Genomic DNA, 20259 nt, shown 5'->3' with positions numbered 1-20259 from the left:
TGTATAGCGTTGGAAAGTGAAATGTTGTTTATTAATGACGACTTTTGTTTAGGTTCTTCCAGGTTTTTTACAAAGACATGATCATTCTCAAATACATGATGGTTAAAGACATGATCTTCAATACTATTTACACAATAGAAAGGTACCCGGCGCAAACCGATATACAATCAAAAAACTCTAATCTAACTTTAATTAAACACCAACTTACCTAACGTGAAATAAAAGTTACAATAGAGCACCGAAGTCCTGACGTCACTGTCAGTAGAGGGCGTCAATCCACAGGTTCGTCTACTTTTTATTTGCATTGTAATCTCCATAGGGGGATTTTAGATCGCCTCATAAGAACTGTGTTTGCAAAATAAACCGATCACCCCGGCCTTTTCACTCATATGGATATGAAGCATCGACTGAAGGTGGAAATGTACAAATATACCCAAAGAGTAACAAAAAAAGCGAAACGAGTGAAACAACCCAGAGACTACATTTCCTGGTAGGCGGGTGGCTGCATCTGCCCGTCGCACATCAGAAACTGAATGTTAATTACGTTTTTTTTTATTATTGATATTTAATGTTTCGTGGTTAGTACGTGTCGAGTCACCACCAGCTGAGCTTACGTCAACGAGGAATCTCAGGAACGCAATGTGTTGACAGCTGGGCGTGACGTATATTAGCAGCGACATTGCCTTCATATATGTAGTTTCAAGGCTTTTGCGGCCACATTAAATCCATTTTCTCCAGAAATAAAACTGGCTGTATCAAATATGAATGGACATCATTAACGACGCACAGCCACTCCCCTGACAGAAAGGCTGGGGTGGTCGGTTTATTTTTCAAACACAGTTCTTATATGAAGCGACCTAAAATCGCCCTATGGGGATCTCAATGCAACTAAAAAATCACACCCGTGTGAACTGAGTGGTGCAGTGACGTCACATACTAACCATAGCAACCATGCTCACCCGTACAGGCACAAACACACACGGGTACTAACAAAGCCAGTTGTTGGAGTGGTTTGCACCACTCAAAAAATACATGCACCTGTGTATTGGCGCCCTCTACTGAAAGTGACGTCAGACTTCGGTGCTCTATTGAATTATAATCTAACTACTCTAAGCTAATCTGTTCAAACGTTGGCAGTTACACTACTACTACTACAATACTACTACTGTTTGATGTTGAGTTGTGTCAAACCTCCATGGCAATGCTGCACGCTAAAAGTCTGTGATGACATTCTGAATGTGCCAGTGTTGTCCGCTACACGGTAGAATAATAAGCTAAAAGTCTGTGATGACATTCTGAATGTGCCAGTGTTGTCCGCTACACGGTAGAATAATAAGCTAAAAGTCTGTGATGACATTGTCAATGTGCCAGTGTTGTCCGCTACACGGTAGAATTATAAGCTAAAAGTCTGTGATGACATTGTCAATGTGCCAGTGTTGTCCGCTACACGGTAGAATTATAAGCTAAAAGTCTGTGATGACATTGTCAATGTGCCAGTGTTGTCCGCTGCACGGTAGAATGATAAGCTAAAAGTCTGTGATGACATTGTGAATGTGCCAGTGTTGTCCGCTACACGGTAGAATTATAAGCTAAAAGTCTGTGATGACATTGTCAATGTGCCAGTGCTGTCCGCTGCACGGTAGAATGACAAGCTGTCCCTGGGCGATCTCCAGACATCGCTTAGTGGCCCTGTTCCTGATTTGGTGACCCTGCAACATCATGTCAACAGTTATTGAATCAGAATGTGGGTGTAATCAGCAAAGTTACTGCAATCCCAAAAGAAACTAAATATATACATTTTGTAATTTCAAATAGACACACATGACATATATTTAGAAAAGGTCACGCTAGGGTAGCCCTCTACTAGATTAAAGTTAAATTCGGTTCAAAATTTCTCTCTCTGATCTTTCTTTTATTTTATATATATATAATTTTTATCCCACGATTTTGCAACCCATTCATTTCACCCAGTGTCAATTATCTAATGTAATCCTGGGCGCTACACTTCCTCTGCCAACCTGAGGGGGGCAGCGGACTGACCTCATGCTTCCTTCTATGCATGAGTGAGGAAGGAACACGTTATTCCGACCAGTTCCTTTCCCCTCCATCAGGCGCCCCCCGGCTGGCCAGGGGGAGGCAGTTTAGAGACCAGGATTACTGCATATTTTTTTTGTGAGGGTACCTACTGTACCTCTCTCTGATCTTTGAAGAGTTAACTCCGCCAGAAACCAGGAACACGAAGGTTTAAATTAGTACCCTAGCCCGCCAAACCCCAGATTCTCGGGTTTGAGGGCTTGTATTCTTGAATCCATTTTTTGATCGGATCGTATCGCTAGCTGATGTTGCTAACCACATCAACACAGAGTCAGACACTGGCCGTGGCCATTTTGAACATGCGCTCGCATCCACTTCCTGTCTAAACCCACCATTCACAGCTCTGTATCTCAGAAAGGACATTGAGGGGGCCGTTTCTGTTGAATACAAGGGTTTTCAACAGGCTGTAGCAGGCGGGCTGACACTCACGGACGGCTATTTCGACCACCGACCGACACAACAACATCCGGGCATGACATCACACACACAGCAGTTTGTCATTGTAACATTCGGTTACGGATATTTGGCTCTTCAAAGTAAGTGTAACGCCAGGGCTCCACCGGACGCGTTGCGTTGCGTCTGCGTCGCGTCAAAAAACGCACCGGTTCAATTTTAATGCACGCGTCGCGTCTCCGTCAACGCGGGCAGTGGAGCCACCCTTCATTGATTAAAAAGGGAACATTCCCTGACGGTGACGGAGACGCGACGCTGACGCGTCCGGTGGAGCCCGGCCGTTACGCGCGATAAAACCTTGGCAATACGCTATCGAGGGATTAATTAATGCTGGCGCGAATTGAGTTAACCCATTTTGGGCGGGAACCCCTTTTGGTGTTAGCATTATGTTATGCTTTAGCTATTGAAAAATATCAGATCTACAAGCTCATAGCGCGCCACTCTGCTATTTTTGAAAAATCGTGAAAATGCGGCACAAATCTTTGAATATATATTCTTTCGGAAGACTTTTTTTTTTATTTCGACGTCAGGCCTAATTGAGTTAAAAGCCCCCTGAGGGTCTCACCTGTTTAAAGTCCCAGTACATGTGTAGTTCATTGTGTTCATGTGTAGTCCGGGCCAGGTCACAGCTCTGCAGGGTGGGGGCGGTCCCACTGCCTGGATCCACAAGGCAGCGGTTGGCGTTGCTGTTGTACTTGTGCGATTGAAGTCCTCCCACGATGATTTCACCCTCCGTCTTGTAGAAACAGTGCTGAGTGACAAGGATGAGAAATTAGGCCATACGGTATACACACGCGACGTAATAATACTTGGGGCTATAATCTGTAACTGTAGACCCAGTGGCGTGCACAGATAGACACTAGGGGGTGCTAGAGCACCACCTGCCCTTGCCCTCTGGACAGCAATGTGCCCTTTTGAAACAGTGTACAGTATGTGGTCTGGACCACATGGTGACATTGATCAATTCTTGATTAAAAAAAAAAGCTTCTAATATATTATTTATGCCCCAAAATCTATAAATCTCACACTATTAACCCTGGACTACTGTTGACGGAATTGACGGATTTAATTAATTAATCCAAACCTACCGTTGACGGAATTGACGGATTTAATTAATTAATCCAAACCTACCGTTGACGGAATTGACGGATTTAATTAATTAATCCAAACCTACTGTTGACGGAATTGACGGATTTAATTAATTAATCCAAACCTACTGTTGACGGAATTGACGGATTTAATTAATTAATCCAAACCTACCGTTGACGGAATTGACGGGCTGGTTTAATTCCCTATAATCGGGAGCTTAATATAACAAAATGTAGCAACTTTTGGCTAATTTGGCTAACGGCCGATGTAATCTACCTAAAACCGGCCGAAATCCGCGTGATCGCGCATGCATCGCTGCGTAAAATGCGATATTTTGGGCTTGATTAGAGCTTAATTTGACTTAGTTATAAAAAATACGATGATAGCTTAGCATTCCGGACATCTGATAGTGCTGCACAGTAGCAAAGATACTACCGGATATTTTGATCGCTAACCGGAAGTGATCTCACCAGACTCGCTCTATTTGGTCAAAATCTGCATAATGGTGACGTTACCGCCACCATCAGGACTGAGTGTCCAATACTATAGTCTTGCCCTGTGAAAATGAGATAGTGTATATCGCAGATTTTTCTTTTGGCATTAAAATTATGAATTCAAAATATGAATATATGTCACTGAAAAGCTGCTATTGGGAGTGGCAGTCCAAGGGTTAAGGCAACCGGCCGGTTCCACGCGCTGCACAAGGTGCCCTTTTTTCACTTGAGCACCTGCCCCTCTAAATGTCTGTGCATGCCACTGTGTAGACCAAATGTATACTATAATATACTGTACCTACTAGTACTTGACACCAGGTTGGGTTGGTCTGTCTATCTGAATGTCTGAATGTCCCCCCACACACACACACACCACTGTTTGGTTACCTGGGCTGATCCCGTATGGCAGCCATAGAGGATGGGGATGTTTCCCGGTATGGCTCCCTGGTCCAGGCAGTAGGTCGTGAGGAGGCTGTTGTGCAGCTGTGCAGGTCAAAGGTCAGTACGAAGTCAAGGTAATTAACAAGACTTAACCCATTAAAGACCTGAGGCCGATTCTACAAATGCCCCGATAGTGATACCGTATCAGTGTCGGGAAAGTATCGGTATCGGCCCATATTTGTCATATCGGTATCGGCGAATGTGCCAGTCTAAGCACCGACACACAGGGGTAAGGGGTTGACACTATGGCAGGTAATAATCATGATAAAAAAATATTTTCAAGATATCTAAACAGGTAAGGGGACTAGTACAGAGACCTGGTGCACTCCACCCGGTCACCTAAGTATAATGTTTAGGAAATGTGTGTGGTTATTGGTTAACCAATGTTGGGGCGGGAACCCCTTTTGGTGTTTTAAGCATTATGTTATACTTTAGCTATTGAAAAATAGCAGATCTACAAGCTTGTAGGTCTGCCAATTTAGAAAAATCGTGAAAATGTAGTGCAAATCTTTGAATATATATTCTTTCAGGTCAAATGTTTTTTTTTAACTCAAATCTTTGCTTCTGGGGGGGGGGGGGGGGGGGGGGGGTCCCTGGAACAACATATTATCAGATGGGGGTCGGCGGCCAAATACAGATAATTCTATGGGTCCTTGGCATGAACTAGTTTGAGACATTTTGTAGAATCGGTCTCGGTCGAAATAAATGAACCTTACCGTCCCATAGGCCAGGAGACCGTCCAGTGGCTCCAGACTAGTGTAGATGTTCTCCAGGTACCACTTGAACGGTTTACATTTCAGCTTCTCTCTCAGCTTCTTCCTCTCCGACACGTCTCCAATGTCTATCTCATTACCCTGTTGTTTAGAAGACAATGCAGGACTTATTTTAATGAATAATTAATAATGATATTAATGATTTTTAACCCCATCTGTATGAGAGATGCTAATATGACTAGCACATGGCGTAAAAGCACATTGGAGGTGGTCTGCCTACTCTCCCATTGAGACATGTAGTTGGGTACGACACAGATTATTGGTTGACAGTCAAAGTTGTTTGAAGCAGACTGCAGTGCTCTGCAGAACATCATACCCCTCACTCAGGTGACCCAGCCGGGGTGATCAAGTCCCGACTTACGTCCCGGGAGCTACCCTCGATCAGACCCACTAGGGAAAGACCAGGGCCACACAATCCGTTGGATTGGCAGCGGTGGCCGAACGGATTGCGGAGCGGTCTTGATACCGGAAGGTCGCCAGTTCGAATCAGTCCGACACGTTAAAATTACCACCGCTGAAGTGCCCTTGAGCAAGGCATTGAACCACTACCATGAAATGTTCTATGAGCAGGGCCTGGCTGGAAACAAGTTCTTGAGCTTAGCCCAGATACCCTGGGTAAATATAGTAACTTTGCTTTGCTTTGCTTTCCACTCCAGAACTACTCTGCCGAGACTGGGAGGCACAATTCTGGCATGTGGTATATTGGATGAATGTATTGTCTACAGACTATAATCAAGCAGAAATAGACTCACACCCACCTTCAGAGGAAGGTTCCAGGCAATCTTCACATTGTTTTTGTACTCATCCATCCAGATCTCTGCAACTCTCAGGGCGTTCCTCTTCATGGCGGGGCTCAGGTCTAGCATGTAGGGCTTGTGGGCCCTCTCAATGTGGGCTACCTTGGAGCACGGAACCACCTCTATACTCCCTCCACACGTCCACACCTGACCGGGAACACACAGATCACTTCTTAGGACACAATATAGTACTCATTTGTCAGGAGGCGGCATCATTTCATTACACAGTAGTACTTAAACCAACCTAAACCACCACAATTCAGTGTTTCTCCTACAGCCATAACCTGAAGATGTGGGGGAGGAGGCGCAGCTAGCGTGCAATGCACAGGGTTCACAGAATGCATTTTGAGCTAAAATACAGAGATTCACACGAGTAGGAGAATGTCTGTCCTCTGTATCAGAGGCGGCAGTGGATCACGGGTAGAGTGGCCAGTAGAGGCCAGTTCGAACCCGGGCTCCCCCAGAGTTAGTGTCGAGGTGTCCTTGAGCAAGGCACTGAACCCTAAATTGCTCCCGATGTGCAGGTTGGTGCCTTGCATGGTGTCCGCCGCCATCAGTGTATGAATGTGTGTGTGAATGGATTGGTGCCTTGCATGGTGTCCTCTGCCATCGGTGTATGAATGTGTGGTGTGGTGTGGTGTGGTGTGGTGTGGTGTGGTGTGGTGTGGTGTGTGTGTGAATGCAATGCACAATCCACGTGAAGCGCTCTGAATGAAAGCGCTATATACTGTAAATGCACCATTCAGAATTTCATGAAGATAGGTTGAAAATGTCGACCCTTTAACCCATTTTGAGATCAGATTCTAAAAATGTCTTCTACATCTTGACAGTTTTCTGAAAAAGCTATGTTTCTATGTCAGTCGTCAGTCATTTTTCAAAAATAGCAGACCTACAAGCTCGTAGATCTGCTATTTGTCAATAGCTAAAGCATAACATAATGCTAACACCAAAAGGGGTTCCTGCCCAAAATGGGTTAAATGAATTGCATCTCTGTATTACTGAACGGCTGAGTTTATACTCACACGGATCCCCAGTTCGACGTTCTCTCCTCCGTACACCATCATTCCACCGTCCAGACCACCGATCTCTCTCAGAAAGACCCGGTCGGCTGCAAAGATGCCCATGACAGAGGGGCTCCTGGACACATTATTAACATGTAGAGACTTGAGAATCATACTGTGCATTGGCAGGGGGCTACAGGCAAGACCAAACTAACAAACTGGGCAAAGACAGCTTTTTCTGTCAATGGCCCAACCTCGTGGAACGAACTTCAAAACTCCTTAAAACTGAGCTCCCTGCCATCCTTCGGTCAGTTCAAAGGAATGCTCCAGAACATTTTTCACCGTGATTGCTCCTGCTTCAATTGATTTATTGTACTGGTTGTTCTGCATTTAAGTTCCTTTGTAATTTATCCTGATTTATAATGTTGTGTTGTATTGTTTTGACTGTATTCTGTGTATTGTAACCTCGGCTACATTGAAAATGAGGGCTTGCCCTCAACTGTATTTCAGAGTATAAATAAAGGTGATGATAACACAATAACACTGGAAACCCCTGCAGGAGGATTCTGCCTTTGAAGCAATATTTTACTTGATCTTCTTTTTTGTTCAGGTACAGGGGATGGTGTATGTATGGGGAACATCTATGGGGAGCATCTAAATCAGGTACAGGGGATGGTGGATGTATGGGGAACATCTATGGGAAACATCTATGGGGAGCATCTAAATCAGGTACAGGGGATGGTGGATGTATGGGGAACATCTATGGGAAACATCTATGGGGAGCATCTAAATCAGGTACAGGGGATGGTGGATGTATGGGGAACATCTATGGGAAACATCTAAATCAGGTACAGGGGATGGTGTATGTATGGGGAACATCTAAATCAGGTACAGGGGATGGTGTATGTATGGGGAACATCTAAATCAGGTACAGGGGATGGTGTATGTATGGGGAACATCTATGGGGAACATCTAAATCAGGTACAGGGGATGGTGTATGTATGGGGAACATCTAAATCAGGTACAGGGGATGGTGTATGTATGGGGAACATCTATGGGGAACATCTAAATCAGGTACAGGGGATGGTGTATGTATGGGGAACATCTAAATCAGGTACAGGGGATGGTGTATGTATGGGGAACATCTATGGGGAACATCTAAATCAGGTACAGGGGATGGTGTATGTATGGGGGACATCTATGGGGAACATCTAAATCAGGTACAGGGGATGGTGTATGGGTATGGGGCAAATGCAATGTTGTTTTTGGCAGCAAATTTAGATTTTTAGTTTTAGTCATAGTCTCTTGAATAGTTTACATTTAGTTTTAGTCACATTTTAGTCACCTGGAATGTTTTAGTGTTGGTCTAGTTTTAGTCGACTAAATATCATAAGATTTTAGTTGACTAAATCTACAGTTGATTTAGTCGAACAAAATGTGTTTTGTCGGGCCTTGATGCCGTCGTAATGACGTTTTTTTCACTTGCTGAAAATAGCTGAAAATAGCCGATCTACAAGCCCACAACGCGCCACCCTGCTTAGTTTTAGTCATCATAGCTTAGTTTTTATTTAGTTTCCATTTAGTTTGTCAGTGGAAAAAGGTAGTTGACGAACATTTTGAGTCTTAGTTTTAGTCGACAAAATCAACTGGTGTGGTGTGGGGAACATCTAAATCAGATATATACTGTACTCTTTACAATTACAATTGAGGAATTTAGCAGACTCTTTGAACCTAGTCAACAAACAGGTGAAATGGTCACATGAGTATAGTATAAAAAATCGATTAAGTCCTTCAAAGATACAATCAATCAATCGTCATCACAATAGCGCGATGCTATACTTCCGCCCCTCGTCCAATGATAATATGTACATTACTGTAGCCGACAGCTATGCCTGTAGTAGTTTTTAAATTGTGCATTATTATCCCCGTCAAATATACAGTATTAATGCAAAACAGTACAACTAAAGTAAAAGTGAGCCGTCATTCATTACTCAGGTGAGGATTTCAATGTTATAAATGCCACATACATACTTCCCTGGCTGCGATTGGTCGTTGAGCTTGGACCACTCCGGCGGGAAGGACTCGTACAAGCACCACAAGGCCCAATCAAAACCGTGCGCATACGGATCATAAGCTTCGACGTGGAGGTCAGTGAAGTGGACCTTATCGAACACAGGAGAGACCACCACAGTCCTGTCGGCTTTGATCCGGGCCAGCAGAGGTTCTGCCCTGAACGACCACAACAACATACAACAATGAGTCGACTCAACTGTTTGGAACATTCACAATCACAACGGAACTTCATTACGAAAATAATCGATGGTTTCAGCCTTTCTTTCGGACAACTTAACCCATTCTAGGCGGGAACCCCTTTTGGTGTTTTAAACGTTATGTTATAATTTAGCCATTGAAAAATAGCAGATCTACGAGCTTGTAGGTCTGCTATTTTTGAAAAATCGTGAAAATGTGGCACAAATCTTTGAATATATACGTTTTTAACTCAAATCTTTGCTTCTGGGGAAGTCCCTGGAACAACATATTTTCAGATGGGGGGTCGGTGGCCAATTGCATATAATTTTTCGGGTCCTTGACAATGACATATTGAACACCACTGATATAGAAACATGAGGTATTTCAGAAAACTGTCAGGATTTAGAAGACTTTTTTTTTTAAATTTCGACATCAGGCCTAAATGGGTTCAAAGTGACTCACCATCCCTCCGTGACTTCAATGTGGGCGTCCAGTATGACCACGACGTCGGCCACGGCCCGTCCCCAGCCCGACAGGCGGGCCTGAGCCAGGCCCCGTTGTTGCTCGTGTCTCACTCTCTGGACCAGGCCAGGCCTCTCTGTGTTAACCAGTGTGATGTAGTTTTCTAACGGTTCTCCAAGGTCATCTGAAAACGTAATATATACAGTGAAATCTACAGTAGGCCTATACACTCACTGGAACGAAGGAAAACGAACAAACCATTTATTTATGGAGCTAGATGGTTTCTACAGGGGTGGAGATAAACTGAGCATTAACAAACTAACAGGAAGGATATGCACAGTAATTGGAAAATGGACTGCATTTTATACATGTAAAGTGCTTTACATTGTAGCCTACTTCACATTCACCCATTCATCATGACACACCGAGTGTTAAATTGAATCGCCACAAGTGTTAAATTTAACACAATCAACAGCCAATGAAAGGTCCCAGGAGCCCTTGCCAGGGCCTCAAACGCAGTACTGCACGGGCCAATTTCCTTGGCCCAACTGGCCCAAAGGCCCTGACAATAGAGCGTCGCAGTCCCGCCCCCTCGAGAGACCCGGAAAATAATTCCCCGTTCATTTTCCTCATAGACTTTTCAAAAAGTATTTATTTAAAGACGTTTACGCTGCGGACAAAGCCAACTCGAGTTGTGACACATCATGACAACACACACAATGTTTTGGGCCAAACAAAGAATTAGAAAGAAGAAAAAAACAGCAGGTTACACTGTTTTTGTTGTTTTTATTCTTTGTAATTATTTGTTTCCAAAATATTGTGTTTGTTGTCATGATTTGTCACGACTCGAGTTTGTACGACTTTGTACGACGCTTATAAGGTCTTTAAATAAATAAGTTTTGAAATGTCTATGGAAAAAATGCATTGGGAATTATTTCCTGGGCCTGGCGTGGTCATGAAAGGGGGCGGGACTGTGACGCTCTATACCACAGCTACAACAGTAGCCTACACACACACAGGCTGGTCAGTTCTTACTATTGGTGCTGTGGTCGTCCACCAGTATGATTTCCTTCAGCAGGTGTTTGGGGGTTCGGCTGATGATGCTGCGGACGGCTCTCTTGATGATGGACAGGGCCTCGTTCAGGTAGATCAACACCACTCCGATGCTCGGCAGCTCTGTGGGGTAGACCTTCTGCAGACATCTGGATGATGAGAGAGATGGACATATAGTGAGACACACCCACATGGCAGCTCTGTGGGATAGACCTTCTGCAGACATCTGGATGATGAGAGAGATGGACATATAGTGAGACACACCCACATGGCAGCTCTGTGGGATAGACCTTCTGCAGACATCTGGATGATGAGAGAGATGGACATATAGTGAGACACACCCACATGGCAGCTCTGTGGGGTAGACCTTCTGCAGACATCTGGATGATGAGAGAGATGGACATATAGTGAGACACACCCACATGGCAGCTCTGTGGGATAGACCTTCTGCAGACATCTGGATGATGAGAGAGATGGACATATAGTGAGACACACCCACATGGCAGCTCTGTGGGATAGACCTTCTGCAGACATCTGGATGATGAGAGAGATGGACATATAGTGAGACACACCCACATGGCAGCTCTGTGGGGTAGACCTTCTGCAGACATCTGGATGATGAGAGAGATGGACATATAGTGAGACACACCCACATGGCAGCTCTGTGGGATAGACCTTCTGCAGACATCTGGATGATGAGAGAGATGGACATATAGTGAGACACACCCACATGGCAGCTCTGTGGGATAGACCTTCTGCAGACATCTGGATGATGAGAGAGATGGACATAGTGAGCAGTGGTGGAAAGTAACTTTTACTTAAGTACTGTACTTAAGTACAATTTTGAGGTATTTGTACATTTCCAGTACTTTTACTTCTACTCCATTACATCTCCATTTGTACACTCTCAGAGTTAAAATAACATTGATTTTACAATATAAATTGGGGGTTCCAGAGATAGAAATGCCATTAAATGGTCCATAGTCTAATGCATGTCAAACTGGGGGTCCTTGAAATTAAACTGGTTGAAAATCACTGCTAGAGCCGTACAAATCTTCTCTTATGGAGGGGTCCCTGGCATACCTCTTCAAATGGGGGTCCGCGGGCTGATTATATAGTGTCAATTTGGGGGTCCTTCTTGACATGAAGAAGTTTGGGAACCACTGCCCCAGTGGACTCAGGTTTGTTTTTGATTGATTGAAATATGTATTAACAGTTTGCAGAATTACAGTACATTTCAAGCACAACTCAATACAAAGACTGTTAACTGTGAGTGGACGACCCAATTAAGCATTACACTTGTTTACAAGAGGGTCCACCATGTTCAATTCATCAAAACATTTAGAGACGTACAAATAGACACTTCTATATAGTCAAAGAACAGATCAGGAATTCATCATAAAGGAGGTAAAAAGGGAAAATATACAGTGAGGGGAAAAGGGGTGGGCGGTGGGGATTCAGATTTTACGGGGGCCCGTTTCAAATTGCAGCCGTCCGTAGGTGCCCTTTAAGAGCGGTTTTGAAGGAGTCAAGGGAGTTTACCTCTTGGGTCTTGTGTCCGGCAGCTGGCGGTCCAGAGGAAGCCGGTCACTGAGGAAGACGTTGTATCCATATTTCATGTACAGATCCTCAGCCTCTCTCTGCTGTGCCTCTGATAGCCCGTCGCCCCACGAGGCGAACAGACGGGAGTCAGGGAACAGTTTGGTTACCACTGGGTTTGGTTTCTCCTCCTTGTTTTGCGCCGCCGGCTGCTTTTCCACAACAACTGGAGCCTTATTGTGGAGATCTGAGGAGGATGCCTTATGACTGGATGACTCCAGGAACCTTACTTTGAAGAAAGAAAGAAAATATTAAACTACAAGTGCGCACGCACCAGGGCCGGTTCTAGGGGGGGGCAGGGGTGGGCATAGCCCACCCAAACGTGCGTCCTGCCCACCCAATGTGGGTTTGACACCCCACCCGCGCCGGCGGAGTCGCCCCCCCTTACAATTCTGTCTGCCCACCTGAGTGGGGCTGGCTAAATCCGGCCCTGGGCCACGCACACTCGCACACACACACACACACACACACACAAGTGACATGAATGATAATTCTCATGTTTGTATCTTCTAATGTAAGTTTCATAATGTTTCACCTATTAATAATGCATACTAGAGTCCAAGCGATACCAATATGTAAAAGCCATAACAAGAGACTGTGGCAGTTTTCATTTTAGCAACGGGTTGCTTGTGATTATTGATTTGCACCATACAGAATGCAATACGTGTGATGTATTGATTTGCACCATACAGAATGCAATACGTGTGATGTATTGATTTGCACCATACAGAATGCAATACGTGTGATTTAGTGATTTGCACCATACAGAATGCAATACGTGTGATTTAATGATTTGCACCATACAGAATGCAATACGTGTGATTTAGTGATTTGCACCATACAGAATGCAATACGTGTGATTTAGTGATTTGCACCATACAGAATGCAATACGTGTGATTTAGTGATTTGCACCATACAGAATGCAATACGTGTGATTTAGTGATTTGCACCATACAGAATGCAATACGTGTGATGTAATGATTTGCACCATACAGAATGCAATACGTGTGATGTAATGATTTGCACCATACAGAATGCAATACGTGTGATTTAATGATTTGCACCATACAGAATGCAATACGTGTGATGTAATGATTTGCACCATACAGAATGCAATACGTGTGATTTAATGATTTGCACCATACAGAATGCAATACGTGTGATTTAATGATTTGCACCGTACAGAATGCAATACGTGTGATTTAATGATTTGCACCATACAGAATGCAATACGTGTGATTTAATGATTTGCACCATACAGAATGCAATACGTGTGATTTAATGATTTGCACCATACAGAATGCAATACGTGTGATGTATTGATTTGCACCGTACAGAATGCAATACGTGTGATGTATTGATTTGCACCATACAGAATGCAATACGTGTGATGTATTGATTTGCACCGTACAGAATGCAATACGTGTGATTTAATGATTTGCACCATACAGAATGCAATACGTGTGATTTAATGATTTGCACCATACAGAATGCAATACGTGTGATTTAATGATTTGCACCATACAGAATGCAATACGTGTGATTTAATGATTTGCACCATACAGAATGCAATACGTGTGATTTAATGATTTGCACCATACAGAATGCAATACGTGTGATTTAGTGATTTGCACCATACAGAATGCAATACGTGTGATTTAATGATTTGCACCATACAGAATGCAATACGTGTGATTTAATGATTTGCACCATACAGAATGCAATACGTGTGATTTAATGATTTGCACCATACAGAATGCAATACGTGTGATTTAGTGATTTGCACCATACAGAATGCAATACGTGTGATTTAATGATTTGCACCATACAGAATGCAATACGTGTGATTTAATGATTTGCACCATACAGAATGCAATACGTGTGATTTAATGATTTGCACCGTACAGAATGCAATACGTGTGATTTAATGATTTGCACCATACAGAATGCAATACGTGTGATTTAGTGATTTGCACCATACAGAATGCAATACGTGTGATTTAATGATTTGCACCATACAGAATGCAATACGTGTGATTTAGTTCTGTTAATCATGATATAGATTTTAGCATGCCATTTTCAGGCAGGGTTTAAACGCTCATTTTATTCTCACTGTTTTGATTCGTGAAAGCCTGCATTAATAAGAGTTAATTTCACATCACTTCCCCTGTCATTTAAGGCTGCCTGTTCCCAAAGTGGGGTCTGGGGACCCCTAGGGGTCCTTGAGAGTTTCAGGGGGTCCCCAGCTAAGTGATAGTTTGGAACCAAATGGACCCTGATGTACTCTTTTCATCAAGCCAAGCCAACTAGCCAAGGACAGGGGTTAGGCCCAAGTAGCATTTCCATGTACACATTTGAGGTCATATTCAAAGGTGAATTTTAAATTTGGCAGCTTTGCAAATTGCAATGTGTGCACGGGGCTCCTTTTTACTCTAATCCGTCCCTGTTTGCACAGGCATTATTCCTCTCGATGGATTAGGCCTACCTGCCATTACAGGTCTTCTTGTGGATTTTAATCAAGGTTGTATGTACTTAGAGATCAGGACAGAAAAGGATGTTTACAGTGTGGGTGGTTCTCAAACGCTTGCGTTTGTTAACTGGCCGATGCACAGCGTAACCAAAAATAGCTTTTGAAATTCAGCCTCGGATTGTATTTCAAATCAGACATTTGCAGTACAATGGCGCCCCCCTGTGTTCATTGTGTCGGGTTCGAACACAGGAGCACAATGAGACAGAAGACGTATTGAAGTACAGTCGCTACAGCAGGGGTCTGCGACCTGCCATGTTTTTATTTCCTAGATCGTCAGTGTGCCATATCAACATTAATTCATTTGAATGACACCACGTGGAAAAATTCCAACATATTTTGATTGTCCACCAATATAAAGTTTTTCCTTCTTTTTAAATATTTTCTTTCACGTTGTTATAATGATCATTAGACTCAGAGCAATAACAGAGTTCAGTTTTAATGAATGTAGAATGCAGGATGTAATTTACACACAAATGTGAGGGACTTAATTTATTTGACTGCAAATAGTTTATTTATATGTTGGCACTGGTGCCTAAGGTTGCCTACCCCCCTGCAGTACAGTACAGTACAGTACAGTACAGTACAGTACAGTACAGTACAGTACAGTACAGTACTCAACCCCAGCATTTGAGTCAAAGTTGACATATTCCTGACCCAATTATATCCTTTACGCAGTAGAGAGATTTACATCAGTTGAACTCAGATCATACAGTAGCCTATGTGAAGTCTTATTTCCTTTATAACATTTTAACCCATTTAGACCTGGTGACAATTCTTAAAAAATAATCCTAAAAGTTTTCTGAAAAACCCATGTTTCTATGTCAGTGGTGCTCAATGTTTCTATGTCAGTGGTGCTCAACCTTTTTCATGTCAAGGACCCCCAGAAGTATCTGTAGGCTATTTGGCAGCGGACCCCCCCCCATCTGACAATATGTAGTTCCAGGGACCCAACCACCCCCAGAAGCAAAGATTTGAGTAAAAAACGTTTGCTCTGAAAGAAGATATGTCATTTGCGCCACATTTTCACGATTTTTCAAAAAAATAGCAGACCTACAAGCTTATAGCGCGGCACTCGGTGCCGCGCTATAAGCAGATAGATCTGCTAAAGCATATCAATGCTTAAAACACGAAAAGGCGTTCCCGTACAGATAGTCCGGGAGCCGTGGGGCTGAACGTGGTTTCGTCAGATAAAGTTTATTTCTCAACTGATTCTTGTAGCTTGGGGTCACCTCTCACGAATTCAAGAGGGTGCCCAGTGATATCCCTTGGGCAAATTTAGTTATTAACCCCTTAATGCCTGAAATACTAACAAATCCCTGAAAATAAAGTTTTATGGTATTTTATGCGAATTACTTGGTCTAAATGCATCAAATTTGCTTTCTACATGCGTTTGTGGATGTGGATAGGCACAATGTAGTAGATTTATGATGAATGCATTATTAATTCATGCATATTAACCCCTTCATGCCTCAAATCCCATAAAATATATCGTTTAAATGCATCAAATTAGCTTTCTAGAGTGTTTATCCGCATGAATGTGGATATGTACAATATATTTGATTTCAGAATAGGGCATTTTTAGATATTAACCCCATCATGCTTAACACAGCAAAAGCCCATAAAATAGGCCTACAATAATTAATGCAAAAGCAACAAATTTGCATTCCAAAATAAATGCTTATTTGGAAGTGGTCATGTCCACCACACCTCCTTTCCTATGAATTAAGTCGATCACTTATTACTTTATTACACTTATTACTTGTATTACTTTATTACACTTATTACTGCAGGTCTTTAGGTAGATTGGTAGGGCTCAGTGGCCTGATAGATCTGTCTTTAGGTAGATTGGTAGGGCTCAGTGGCCTGATAGATCTGTCTTTAGGTAGATTGGTAGGGCTCAGTGGCCTGATAGATCTGTCTTTAGGTAGATTGGTAGGGCTCAGTGGCCTGATAGATCTGTCTTTAGGTAGATTGGTAGGGCTCAGTGGCCTGATAGATCTGTCTTTAGGTAGATTGGTAGGGCTCAGTGGCCTGATAGATCTGTCTTTAGGTAGATTGGTAGGGCTCAGTGGCCTGATAGATCTGTCTTTAGGTAGATTGGTAGGGCTCAGTGGCCTGATAGATCTGTCTTTAGGTAGATTGGTAGGGCTCAGTGGCCTGATAGATCTGTCTTTAGGTAGATTGGTAGGGCTCAGTGGCCTGATAGATCTGTCTTTTTCCATCCAAACTACTCTCGGTCTCATGCTGGTGTAAGATGCCCATCAACATTTTGCCACAAAGATGTTTAAAAGTGGGGGATCTATACATTCTCAATTAATCTGTTGGTGGTAGTGCAGCTGGTTTGATGTACCTGCATGACCTTTCCCATTCTTTTCTCCCAGACTAGTAGTCTAGTTTCCTCCATAGTTTCCTTAACGGAACAGGACCTGAAGGTCCAGATGGCACTTGCTGGAGTGCCTATAGCACAAGATGAGGAGTGTGGAAATCAGACCTCAAAAGGCGGCTGTTTGTAGCTACAGTGATTGGAGGAGATATATCATGATAGGACATGGTATTTCTAGCTGACCCCCGTCTCCCTGGCATCTCTGCTGACTGACCTGATCATGACCATGATGTAATCACAGACTTCACAGTAGACCTATATCTCGAAGATTAGGTAGACATCACTGTCAGACAGGTATGTGGTTGACATCAGCTGGATGGTCCAAAGGTCTGATACATCAATGACAGTGACATCTGCATCAGCAGCATTCCTCCCGAAGCGACGTCTTCAATGTGGACGTGGCTTTCTGAATTAGATCAATCACTTATTTTCAATGTATTTAAATAATCGATTTTCACTCATCTTCTAACACCTTGCTCATGCTTCTAATCTTTTTTTTAATTTTATATATCTTTCTTGGACTTTGTCTTTCTACAACAAAGTGCTGCCTCTTTTCCAATATGCATGTTCATATTTATACCTTGCTTATTAGATGATGCCGTTTATTATTATTACTGTTCATCTGTGTTGAGGACCCCCTCTAAAATGAGATGATGCATCTCAAGGGGCTTATCCTTTCAATAAAGGTATATACATTTGCATTCCATCCTCTGTGAACATGGCAGTTAAGACCATTGAATATATATAATTTAGGTCATACACTTTGGAGTGTATCATTGGATTTGGCTGTTGTTGCCACCATCTTCAACCTGGAAAGAAATATGCTACAGTTTCACTAATACAGATGGTAGAAAGCAGATTTGATACATTTGACTTGATTATTGTGCATACAATCTCATTCTCAAAATATATATTTTATGGCATGTTGGGGTTTCCAGGCATGAAGGGGTTAATAATATGCATTAATAAATAATGCATTAATCATACAGTTTATACATTTATACAATGTGGATTGCATATCCACATTCATAAACACTGTAGAAATCAAAGTTGATGCATTTTTGCATGAAATACCATACAACTCTATTTTGGGTGGATTATTTTGTGTTTCGGGCATTAAGGGGCTAATAACAAAAAATGCCCAAAGGATATCACTGGGCACCCTCTTGAATTATTAAGAGGTGACCCCAAGCTACAAGAATCAGTTGACAAAAAAACTTTATCTGACGAAACCACGTTCAGCCAAAAATCACCCTTCGGTTCCCGGACTAAGAATGGGTTAATGCAATTTGGAATGTTATTGAAAATCTTTTTTCGGAAGAAAACAAAACACCACTGTGCATTGTGCAAGGTCCGTGTCATCAACACGGTTAGATACATTCTGATATGTTGTTTACACGTCATGTCCAGTTGGCCACTCCATCATATTCTGTTGGACGACACAGATAGAACTTTGGCCCAGACCGTGTTCCATATAGGTCATATTTTGTTTACAGCAAGCAGGGAAAGAATGTTATCTTCAGGTTGCCATAGCAACGCCAGCCTCTGTGCTTTCCCGGTCTATGGCCCTCAATGACGGAACCAAGGAAGATGTCACGATACCAGTCTCATCATCCAAGTCCTGGTCCAATGAGCGCTCGACAACCAGCGCCACCGTGGGATATTGCGGAAATGAACTATCTATTGAGCCAATGAACGTTTATCAACAACTGACGTGATCTACAGTATAAGCCAGGAAGATACTGTGAAAGGTTCAGTTCGGATCCATATTGGAACAATTGAATACTCTAAATTATAGTGATGTATTGTACTATTATTATTATTATCTGAACCATGTAGCACATTCTCTATGTAAATTGACTTTATTACCTACTAAAAAATTACAGTTAAAACCTTAAACTTCCTCTCAGAACTTTATTTTGTCTGTCTCCAATTCGTTTTTAAGGTATCCTTCTATTTTTTTATGGTACCGTGGCTGTCATTCAAGATTCAAAGGGCTAATCACTAATTTTTAAGGTAAATACAGCACGGTATTTGGTCTCCCTGCTGGGTTATTGAAGGTATATATTTACAGTCCTTTCTAATTAGCATTACAAAATAGATATCATTTATTTTTATCCATTAAACACAGATATTCACTCACCCACTTTATTGAGCTTCTGTTCAATCTGCTCCAGTTTTCGCCCCAGAACCTCTTGATCCACGGGCCCCCCTCCTCCTCGAAGAGCCTGGCGCTCCGTTCTCAGGCCGCCGTGCATGTAAACGATGATATTCATCAACAGCAAAAAGGATCCAAAGATAATTCCAATCGTTCGCAGGGAGCACGTCTTCATGGTTGCTTCTCAGGGAATATTAATTCTGCCCTACGCACGTCAGGGAACATGAGGCGACTTTTCAACAGACCTGTATAACTACTTCAACACCAAACAATAAACTGAGCCATTTCTAATCAAGGATATCATCGTCCATAGTAAAGTATGTACTAAAAGTAAAAATAAATAAATAAAAGCACAAATTAGCTCCAAAAAGAACTAAATGGGCAACAGCTATTAAATAGTTATTGCCATACAAGAAAGTAGGACAGAGTGAGTGAGTGACAGGATAGTCAGTTGGCACCAGCTAAGCAGTGAGGGCGTCTCTCTGTTTCACTCACCGAATCACCACACCCACCATCAGCTCCCTGTAGCCAACTTACCAACATGTCTTTAGTTATCCAAAGCCGGGACCAAACCACCCAGAACCTTCATGCCATTTCAAAGGCAAGTGATCGACTTGTTGCCACGACGAGGGCTACTTTGAGGGAGATTAATGTGTCTCAAAGGTAGATTTCTAGATAATA

At 42.7% G+C, this 20259-nt stretch overlaps 1 protein-coding gene across 2 annotated transcripts; it reads right to left on the bottom strand.

Moving 5' to 3' along the window:
* Positions 1-1201: 1201 nt before the first annotated feature.
* Positions 1202-19822, bottom strand: LOC306923045 (putative polypeptide N-acetylgalactosaminyltransferase 8). Of its 2 annotated transcripts, none has more exons than XM_079501030.1 (11): positions 19564-19822; positions 12450-12735; positions 10890-11056; positions 9855-10038; positions 9174-9371; positions 7164-7278; positions 6103-6288; positions 5288-5425; positions 4518-4613; positions 3113-3298; positions 1202-1709 (listed from the first exon to the last, which is right to left on the bottom strand). In XM_079501030.1, the coding sequence occupies exons 1-11, from the start codon at positions 19751-19753 to the stop codon at positions 1590-1592; spliced, it is 1866 nt and encodes a 621-aa protein (XP_079357156.1). In that variant the 5' UTR covers positions 19754-19822; the 3' UTR covers positions 1202-1589. The 2 variants fall into 2 exon arrangements, with proteins under 2 accessions (XP_079357156.1, XP_079357157.1); XM_079501031.1 differs by having other exon boundaries at positions 12450-12731; positions 19564-19609.
* Positions 19823-20259: the final 437 nt, after the last annotated feature.

Source organism: Electrona antarctica (assembly GCF_951216825.1).
Source record: "Electrona antarctica genome assembly, chromosome: 5".
NCBI classification, from domain to species: Eukaryota; Metazoa; Chordata; class Actinopteri; order Myctophiformes; family Myctophidae; genus Electrona; species Electrona antarctica.
Note: the sequence above shows the minus strand (reverse complement) of the source record. Positions and strands in the feature narration are given on the sequence as shown.